The 10,432-nt window shown below is 43.0% G+C and overlaps 1 protein-coding gene across 1 annotated transcript; it reads left to right on the forward strand.

Moving 5' to 3' along the window:
* The first annotated feature begins 2,270 nt into the window (after window positions 1-2,270).
* Window positions 2,271-10,251, forward strand: CHEK1 (checkpoint kinase 1). Its single transcript, XM_063311145.1, has 12 exons — window positions 2,271-2,353; window positions 2,599-2,822; window positions 4,364-4,428; window positions 4,530-4,599; window positions 5,214-5,402; window positions 5,574-5,678; window positions 5,961-6,056; window positions 6,840-6,948; window positions 7,713-7,890; window positions 8,169-8,300; window positions 8,739-8,840; window positions 9,216-10,251. Exons 1-12 carry the CDS (start codon window positions 2,289-2,291, stop codon window positions 9,309-9,311), a joined length of 1,431 nt encoding a protein of 476 aa, XP_063167215.1. The 5' UTR covers window positions 2,271-2,288; the 3' UTR covers window positions 9,312-10,251.
* Window positions 10,252-10,432: the final 181 nt, after the last annotated feature.

The raw sequence follows: 10,432 nt of genomic DNA on the forward strand, positions 1-10,432 counted from the left end.
AAGCCAAAGCAGAACATCAACTTTAGGTGCCCTAAACCGAACGGATGCCCCCCGCCCCAGCCCCCCGATCTGATGCCGGCTTACGGGCTTCACCCCCGAGAGCTCGGGGCACCTTAACACCCAACAAGCGGCGGCGGCTCCTGAGTCGGAGACTCGGCTGGTGCGCGTTTCCTCGGGGGTCGGTCTCGGGCGCTGCGAGGCGTCCCACTCAGAGTAGCGCCGGGAATCCTCCGCCCGCTCGCCCAGCCTGGGATCCCCGAGGGCTTCGAAGCCCCCGGGCGGAGAGAGGGCAGGTTCCCCGGGCGTCCCCTCCGCCACGCCAGCCAGCCAGACGCGCCCCACTCCCCTCGCCCCCGCCGAGCGCCGCGCGGGCGGGCGGGGCCAGCCCCCTCTTCGCGCCGCCCTCGCCGGCTGGAGCAGAGGCTGGGCAAGGGGTGGGGCTGGCGCCGGAACCCTCCGCCTCTCCGGCCCCGGCTTGCGACGCGCTTTGGCGGGAAGCGGCGTTTCGGAAGAGCCGGAGGAGGCGCCGCCGGGCAGGTGAGAGCGCGCGGCGCGCCCCGGCCAGGAGCTGGCGGGGCTCCCGCTGTGCCCGCCGCCAGGCAGGGGAGGCGTCCTCGGCTGGGAGGGAGGGAGGGGCGGGGGGGGGCTTGCCACGGAAGGGCGCCGGGCTGTGGACGGACAGGCCGGCCTGGCACCGTTGCGACCTGCGGGGGTCCAGCTGCCGCCCGCACGCGGGGGCTCGCCTGGCCTCCCGCCGCCGTCGCGCCCGCCGAGCTGGGAGTTGCAAAGCAAGGGAGCGGCCGGGTGGGGAAGGGGGCTCCACTATTGTATGCCCAGCCCTCCGTCTTTCCAGCTGTCCCCGCAAACATGCGGCGTTCTGTGGTCACTGCGCAAGTGGGCTGCTCCGGGGATCTCCCTTTAGGGGACCCCCCCCCACCCCGCCCCCCAAGAGGAACCCGTAGGGCGCCCTGAGTCTGCTGTTAACTGCGGCTTTGTGCATGGATGGTGCTGTGTGGATGAAAGGGTTGGGCGCTGGGGTTGGGTGGATCTTAGGAGTTTGAGCCCGGGTTGGCCATCTGGTACTCCAGAGCAGTGCTTCTCAACCTTGGCACCTTTCGCATGTGTGGACTTCAAGTCCCACAGTGCCCCGGCCGTGCTGGTTGAAGAATTCTGGGAGTTGAAGACCACACAACTTGAAGTTGCTAAGGTTGAGAAACACTGCCCTGGAGAGTGTAATTCCTACACTTCTTGCCCATAGGCCATGCAGGTGGGGGCTTATAGGAATGGCAGCTCCACAGTTCTGGTTCTTGGTCCAGAAGATGGATGGAAATATTCAGGTATTCAGGTCTCCGGAAGTTTGCATCTGTTGAATTACTTCATGCAACGTGTTAAAAATATGTGTTTGTGTTTATGGATTGTATCAACAATGGATTCTGGGCCTCAAACTGAATTTGTTTTATTTAGGAATGAGTAGTTTGTTATGCTTCAAGCCTTTCTCCTCCTCTGCATCCTCCAAAGCAGCTTTTTTTCTTCCTTGAGCAGATCACTCTTAAGTCCTTTAAGGGTAGTATTTCTCAACCTTGGCAATGCCAAGATGGGTGGACTTCAACCCCAGAATTCCCCACCCAGCATGCTGGCTGGGGAATTCTGGGAGTTGAAGTTCATCCATCTTGGCATTGCCAAGGTTGAGAAATGCTGTCTAGGGTCATAAGCAAAAAGGAAGTGCAATATAGGTAAGGGCACTGAATTCTCTACTCATCCAACATAAAAGACACGTTGGCTGGAAGGGGTAGAAAACTCTTCATTTGTGCTCAGGATGGAAATACAACAGGCTGAAGCAGGATGGATTCTTGGCTTATCTGCAAGAGACTAATCTGGTGGGGTTTTTTTTTTTTTTGGCAACTAGTTATTTGTTGCTCAAGTTTCAAGACTCATATTAGCAAGTATATCTTAAATTCACCCTTCTGGGCTTGCTCATCTATAAGTGTGTTCATTAGTAAATGCAATTCCTAAGTAAATATATATAGGATTAATACCTTAGCAGACTGCAGTAGTTGTTCAAGTACCTGGCAGCCATATTTTGTAACTCTTGACATTATATGTTTATTTTATTTATGTTTGTCTGTTTTTAGATTGTTACAGAGTTTTAAACTTTTGTTATGTTGTGCCCTGCCCAGAGTCACGTTTTTGTGAAATGGGTGGCTATATAAATATGTTATGATAGATAAATAAATAAATACATTCCTTCTTATTTTCAGACATTTGCAGTGGATGTGCTGGTTGTGAAAATGGCAGTGCCATTTGTGGAAGACTGGGACTTAGTGCAGACCCTTGGAGAAGGGGCTTATGGAGAGTAAGTAGCATTTGTGAATGCACAAAACAATGAGCTTTTGAAACTAAAATAAAGCCTGTGGAAAAAGGGTGAGCTGCGAATTGTAGTGAATGATACTGAGGATTGTAGAAGAGAAGAATTATGCTAATTTAAGTTAAGGAGTCTTGTTTTCTGTAGAAGGAAAATGGGTGGTGGGCAGAGCTTAATTGAACTTAATTTTCAGGATCGAAAGCTTGTCTGTAACCCCATTTTGGTCTCCTCTTCAGAGTTCAACTAGCTGTGAATAGGCGCACCGAGGAAGCTGTTGCAGTGAAAATGGTGGACGTAAAATGTGCAGTTGAATGTCCGGATCAGATCAGGAAGGAGATCTGCATCAACAAAATGTTGAATCATGAGAATATCGTGAAGTTTTATGGGCATCGACGAGAAGGCACTATTCAATATCTCTTCCTGGAATACTGCAGCGGGGGCGAGCTCTTTGACCGAATAGGTATAGGAGAATTTGTAGGGTGACAGACTGAGCTTTGGTGCAATCTAGGGGTGGCAGTGTTATTTTACTACTATGGACCCTTGTGTGAATTTCTCGGTAGATCTAGGAAAGGTACCCTAAACTGGTTGGATTATTTTAGTTCAATTTGATTTATTTCCCACTTTTTCATGGTGGGACAATTTATAAGACTCAATGTACATGCTTCAGCATGGTTTGATTATTTCCTGAATAAACCACGGTTGGATTCACACAACATACTAAGGCCAAACTAAACAAATTATATTATGGCTGAGTGCAGTGCATGAACCTTGTTAAAAAATAACCAGATACCACAAGCCAATATTCTGAAATCAAGCCAGTTCTGCCATGTGGTGCCCACAAGCCGGTTGGAGAAAAGGCATCACCAGTTGCAGAGTAGTTAGTTAGATGCTCTCCTTTTTAATGTGTTGCTTATTTTATGCAATTTATGCTTGGATTTGCAAATATAGAAGAATTTAAAAGAATTGTGATATTAAACAGAGTGGGGAGGTAGGGTATGCTGCGGGTCCCTTCAGTTAGGGAGGTACATCTAGTGCGGCCAAGGAAAAGGGCCTTCTCTGTAGTGGCTCCCTCCCTTTGGAACATCATTCCCCCAGATATAAGATTGGCCCCCTCCTTGCTCCTTTTCTGGAAGGCCCTGAAGACCTTCTGTCAACGGGCCTGGGAGCCTCAGGTTGCTTCGGAGCTAATCAAGCAACTGAGAGCAGAGACATCACACTGACAACAAAGGCCCGCATAGTTAAAGCAATGGTGTTCCCTGTAGTAACATATGGCTGCGAGAGCTGGACCATAAGGAAGGCTGAGAGAAGGAAGATCGATGCCTTTGAACTGTGGTGTTGGAGGAAAATTCTGAGAGTGCCTTGGACTGCAAGAAGATCCAACCAGTCCATCCTCCAGGAAATCAAGCCAGACTGCTCACTTGAGGGAATGATATTAAAGGCAAAACTGAAATATTTTGGCCACATAATGAGAAGACAGGAGAAGATGCTGATGCTAGGGAGAGAGGAGGGCAAAAGGAAGAGGGGCCGACCAAGGGCAAGGTGGATGGATGATATTCTAGAGGTGACGGACTCGTCCCTGGGGGAGCTGGGGGTGTTGACGACCGACAGGAAGCTCTGGTGTGGGCTGGTCCATGAAGTCACGAAGAGTCGGAAGCAACTAAACGAATAAACAACAACAACATAAACCTGTTAAATTAAAAAAAAACCTGCCTCTCCAATTAGGATATAGTTTAAAGGCAGCTAGGTTTGGTTGCCTTATTCTTTCACGGTTATTTAAATGTATCTTGAGCAAACCATCTTAAAATAAATTAATACCAATTTAAAAAGTTCCAAATTAAGTCAGATGGCTGTATGAGATATCCTTTTCTAAAGCTTCATCTCTCTACTACCATTTTATTGTCAGCCATACTGTCTTAAAATGAAGTACCTCAGTGGGGAAAGTAAGTTATTAATGATGCAGATTATTTTAGCTTCTGTGTAACAATAAGGTATCTTTTTCAGAGCCTGATATTGGAATGCCAGAATCAGAAGCACAGAAGTTTTTCCACCAGCTGATAGCTGGTGTGGTAAGTTTCTTTATGCTGACTTTTCCTCGTGATTTTTCTCACATTCTGTTTTGAGGGTGGGACAGGCAAAAAGAATTAATAGAATTACATTTTTTTATAAGGTCTACCTCCATAGCATAGGAGTGACACATCGAGATATTAAGCCAGAGAATCTGCTACTTGATGCAAGAGGTAAATAATTTTTTTTCTAGTACTCTCAAAACTTGGGGCCGTAGGGAAACAGGAAAAGAAAAGCTTGTCTCCAAAAAACAGAGGTGTTCATTTCAGTCTTCAGACATATTACTCCTAGTCCAACATTCTGTTTTTCACCAAATATTCTTGGGAAACCCACCAGTAGAGAATTAAGAGAGAAGCTCTTTGTATTTTGTCAATCACACTCAAAAATCTTTGGACTTTAATCTTTCACTCAACCATTTTCCATCCAAATCAAAGAAAATAAGAGGTGGTTTCATTAATTCATTTTATTTTATTTATATATCAATTGTATTCCCTGCCCATTTCACTCAGAGAGCAACTCTTACTTGGTAAGGCAAAAGAGAAGATGGTTGATGAAGGTGGGAAGGGCAAACTTTTGTGGTCTTCTCCCCCTCCCCAACATATTCATTAAGCTCATGAGTGAAATGCTGGAAATGGGACCTCTGTTCTTTACAAGAGACCCCTTTGCCTTTTGTTCAGCTTCCTGGATATTTTTGTGGGCTAAATGTTAGGAGCTTTTAGAATGATTTCATTTGAATTAAGCAAATGTGGTGAAGGATGATGCACAGTGTTCTTGTGCTTTTGCTCAGACAACCTCAAGATCTCAGACTTTGGGCTAGCTACTGTATTTAAATATAACGGCTGCGAGCGATTGTTGAACAAGATATGTGGCACACTTCCATACCTGGCCCCAGAAGTCCTGAAAAGGAAAGAATTCCATGCCGAGCCTGTTGATGTGTGGTCGTGTGGAATTGTGCTTACAGCTATGTTAGCAGGAGGTAAGAGCCACTCACGGTCTAATTCATTTTTCTGACAGGAATTCTTATAAAATGAATGGCAGACACCTGGGCATTGGGAATATGGATTAATTGTGAGTCTTTGGGTAACCTTTTGTGTTTTATTTCAGTGCTGACAAATTTTGCTTAAAAATGGGGTTTCCTTTCTTGCAGAATTGCCGTGGGACCAGCCTGTCGGTACTTGTCAAGAATATTGTGACTGGAAAGAAAGAAAGACTTATCTTTCCCCATGGAAGAAGATTGATTCATTGCCACTAGGTACTTCAGCTGATTGAATAATCTCGTCTCTAAACCAGGGCATTATCTCAGACTTCTCCCTTTCTTGATATGTAATGTCCTTTGGAAGATACTACCTGTACCCAGTAAAAACACTGCTTTATTTTTTATGGACTCAGATTCACCATCCAAAGAACATCGCAAATCCACCGTTAAAATGCTTTGTTTGAAGATGTTTTGCAATAGAAAATACCTTCATATTTTTGAAGAGCGTATCTTAATTGAACTTGATTTTGTATAATTGAATTCTTCATTGTTTTGCAGCTTTACTCCTCAAAATATTAAACGAAAACCCCTCATCCAGGCTTACTATTGCAGACATTAAAAAAGACAGATGGTATACAAAAACTTTAAGGAAAGGTGAGTGCATTTTACATGCCTATTAGCATGACATATCACTCCATTTTCAAACTGTATGACTTCTAGAGTTTTGTGGCTTTAGTATTTCCGTGTATGCCACAGAAGGAGCAAGTCATACTTCAAAAAGTTTTATATTTGATCTTCAATGAACCACCCACAAATAGTAATTAGGAGTAGTAGTTGTTGCTGAGATTTCTTTTTCAGTCTCTTTTTCACTGTCACTAAGGATGGTCACACAGGCTCAACTTAGATTCTTAATATACACCTTGTTTGGCTTGTTGAAATAGTCACAGGCATAAAATAGGGATGTGAAACTTTCATCTCTGTTGCTAAACTACATTTCCCAGCATCACTCATTCAGCCTGCTAGCTAAGGCTGCTGGGTAAATAGTTCAGCACCTTCTGGAAAGTCCACCCTTGGTAAATACTTTTCTCATGGTTTTTTTTCCCACGAGTGATTTGTGCCATCTGAATGACATTATGATACGCAAAGTAGGCCTTGATCTACTTACTCTTTGTCTAAGCTTTTATTAACTTTAGCAACAGAAAGGGAGAATCAGCTGAAGAAATCTGCAGACAAAATGATAGTTCCCTTATCTTTGTTTGGGGAATTTTACATTTAATAAGTCTACATGGATTTGTTTTTTCTGATCCTTGAGAAGAGACATGAATCTAAGCTGGCCAACAGTCCTAGAGAGCTGCAGGCCCTAGCTGAGCCTCAAAAGGCTTAATTTAACAACTTGCCTTTGTTTGGGTTCTAATCATAGCATCTCTGTCTCTGTAGGTATAAAGCGGTCTCGAGGCTCTTCAGGAGGACCTTCCGATTCTCCAGGAGGTTTTTCTAAACACATTAGATCAGATATGGACTTCTCTCCAGTAAAAGATGCACACAGGTGAAGATACCCGTGTGTGTGTTGTGTCTAGTAATCTAGCTTCATAGCAACAGCACGGTTTCCGTACACTTTTGTGGTGTGCTCACAGAGTTCATTTCACTAGTTCCCTAAGATATGTGTAGGCAACAGAAGCATGGCTATCATGAATATGGCAAGTAAATGGAATTTTGGACATTGTTGAGGGCAGGACTGTAGCTCAGAAGTCAAGCACAGATTTGCAGGTTCAATCGCTAGAATCTCCTAGTTGGGCTTGAAAATTGCCAGCCTGAAATCCTGCAGAGGTGCTGCTTATCAACGTTGATGGTCCTAGGCTAGGTATACCAATGATGTGTATCAGTGGAAGGCCACCAGCTTTTCCATGTTCTGATGGACTTGCACCATCAGGATGTTCCACCTGTCTCAGCATCAGAAAGCCTTCATTCCTACCTGTCTTTATCAAACGGAAACACTCCTTTTGAATAATTGGCTTGGCTGAATTAATCTTCAGTTTGGGATGTCCATCTGTGCTAGTTGGATATTTTGGTTGGTTGGTGGTGGTCTTGCTTCAGTATCCTATTGGAATATGCTCAGATCTGGAATTTTGTCGGGGAAAATGGGGGCATACTGTAAGTTGTATGTAAGGATTGGCTTTAATAGTCATGTGCAAATGCAATTGTAAAGGCTCATACAGTTCAGTGAAGGCAATAGTGTGCTTTCTGAAAGCACGGTACTAGAAAAACTGATGCACTCTAACATTGTGATGATACTTGTTTTTGGTGTGGCAGTGAGGAAAAGAAGACCTGTTCCAATTCCCAACCAGAACCAAGAACTGGCCTCTCCTTGTGGGACAGCGGTCCAGGCAGTATCAAGAAATTGGTACAAGGGATTAGCTTCTCTCAACCAGCCTGCCCTGAGCATATGTTGCTAAACAGCCAGTTATTAGGCACCCCAAGTTCATCACAGGTAATGCTGCCCAATGGAACTCTTGGCTTTTCTTTGTTCTTAAATCACAACATTGTGTTTAACTTTCCTATTTAAATCCTATCCTCAGGTGTAGTTTTAGGTTTGGAAGTTAATAATTTTGAAGATTTTTTTTTTTTTTTGTAATAAAACTAAAGGATAAATGCAGAGTTTCGATGAAAACCTTACATCTAACTTTTGGAAATAATGTTGGTTCAAGGCTTAACTGCTCAGTGTCCAGCTGGTTTTTGCCATTTTCTGTCTGTCTCTTTGCCTCTTAGAACCCATGGCAACGTCTAGTCAAGAGGATGACCCGTTTCTTTTTGAAACTGGATGCTGACCAGTCTTACCAAATCTTGAAGGAGGTTTGTGAAAAGATGGGCTACATCTGGAAGAAAGGTTGCACAAACCAGGTATACAAGTGACACTTTGAAGTATATACGTTGGTTGAATAGACAAACGAATAAACAGTAGAGTCAGAACTGCATGTGGATGCTACTTGTTGCAATCCTTAGCCATTACTTCACCTTGCAAGTAAAAATTAAGAAAAAATGTAGCCTCTGGTCATTGTCCTGCTGTAGGATGTTTTCCTTTCTATTTCTCTCAGGGTGTTTACTTGTGACTACTTAGTAGCCAGGGAAGTTCCTTATTTACTCAAGAACGTTGTTTGGGAGAAAACCATTTATAAGGCTGCTGTCTGCTTCAGTAAAGAGCATACATGACTGAAATGCTCATTACACATTGTGGGATTTTCTGTCAGCCCCACTAGGTAGACCAGATCAAGCAAGCAACTTCACTGGAAGGCTAACATTACTTCTTCCCTTCTGATCAATAACTCTCTTTCTTGAAAGGTCACCATATCAACCATGGATAGAAGAAACAACAAACTGATTTTCAAAGCAAATCTGGTAGAAATGGATGAGAAAATTCTTGTGGATTTCCGATTGTCAAAGGTAAGCCTAATTTAGAAATATGTGGAAGACCAGGTAGAAGGAAGAAGTTTGGGCACTTAGAAATATTTGTTTAACAACAGCAACAACAATGCTTCTATTCTGCTTCAGTGATATGACTCTAAGCAGCTTATAGGATACATATCAAACATTACTTATAAATCAACATTTATTAAAATTATTAAACCTGAACCTTTATACTATCCTATTTAGTAAGAATTTTACCTGATCGTTCTTTCATTTCTAATCTGCAAAAGAGTTTTTTAGGTAATATTTTTCTTATTTATTCATAGGATATCACATGTGTCAGAATCCTTTATTTTGTACTGTTAACAATACTTTGAAGCTGAGCATTTTCTTCCCCCCTTCCCCATACAGGGTGATGGTTTGGAGTTCAAAAGGCATTTCCTGAAGATCAAAGAGAAGCTGAATGATGTTGTCAGCCCACAGAAGTTATGGCTTCCAGTGACATGATTGCATTGTGGTTGAAAAACAAATGAATTTGGCTGCAGTATTTTCAGCCATAGGACAGTTTATACTAAGACATACTCTGACTTCACACCCTCAGTGCCCATTCCTCTTGGCTTTCACATGATCAGTAACCTATTGGGAAATTAATACTGTGATAGGACATAATTAAGGATTTTTCCTAGGGTAACTGTGATGGTTATGAGAGTTTCCAGTGCCTTATATTGCTCAGTCTTTTAGTTTGCATTCTACTTTATACAGATATTTAAATATTTTGGCACACCATCTTTTCTAGATGGGAATGTTTTCTTCTTTTCCCCAAAGTGTTATACAAGAATACAAACTGAACTTTTGCAGAGAGGAGGAGGAAATTAAATTAAAGCCAACACCAAACAACAACTTATTTTGTATACTTGGGAGCAGAGCTGTAGAATTTTTGGAATCCAGCCTGGACTCCATATCAGAACACTTGTCTTAGCTTGTGATTATTTTTTTGGGTCAAGTGTTGCTGAGAGAAAAGTGAAGTGTTACTGTTCTACTTAAATTTTTAATTTTTTCACTTTGAAGAAACTAGAAAACATTACAGATGTTATTAATGTGATTCATTAAAATATTTTTCCATTTCCAGTGTCTCATCAGTCCCTAAAGAACATCTGTCTTGTTGAGCACTGAAATGGAAATGTGCAAATATGAGGAAGTGGGATAATATTAGCAATTTCTCCTGCATCCCATCACTCTTAGCCTGTTAGAAGTTCTAGGTGTTTCAGGCTCCTGTTACCATGTGTCTGACTGATGCTGCTTGACTGTATCATTGTGGACTCAGAGAAGAATGGAGAGGAGAGACATAAGTCTTAGTTCTTACCATGCTGCAGACCACTTTTACTTAACCATGTTCAGCAATGTGATCTTATAAAGAGTGTAAGAGAAAATAAAGCAGTGAATGAAAGCATTTGTCAATCTTATTGCCACAGAAGAGGAGGACCTCAGTGACTTGCAGCTCCCCTTTGTGATACTGTGTTTCAGCTAATTTGCAATAGTACTGAAGAATTCTGAACAACTCTATCTGGTGAATTGAGAAGATACTATGGCCCTACCCATTTGGAATAAATAAATACACTAACACAGTT

Source organism: Candoia aspera, chromosome 9 (genome assembly GCF_035149785.1).
Source record: "Candoia aspera isolate rCanAsp1 chromosome 9, rCanAsp1.hap2, whole genome shotgun sequence".
NCBI lineage: Eukaryota > Metazoa > Chordata > Lepidosauria > Squamata > Boidae > Candoia > Candoia aspera.

Coding starts and splice junctions, on each gene's coding strand:
- CHEK1 (XM_063311145.1), top strand. CDS start 2,289: ATGGCAGTGCCATTTGTGGAAGACTGGGACTTAGTGCAGACCCTTGGA. Junction 4,429..4,529: donor ACCAGCTGATAGCTGGTGTG/GTAAGTTTCTTT, acceptor TTTTTTTATAAG/GTCTACCTCCATAGCATAGG. Junction 6,057..6,839: donor TACAAAAACTTTAAGGAAAG/GTGAGTGCATTT, acceptor CTGTCTCTGTAG/GTATAAAGCGGTCTCGAGGC.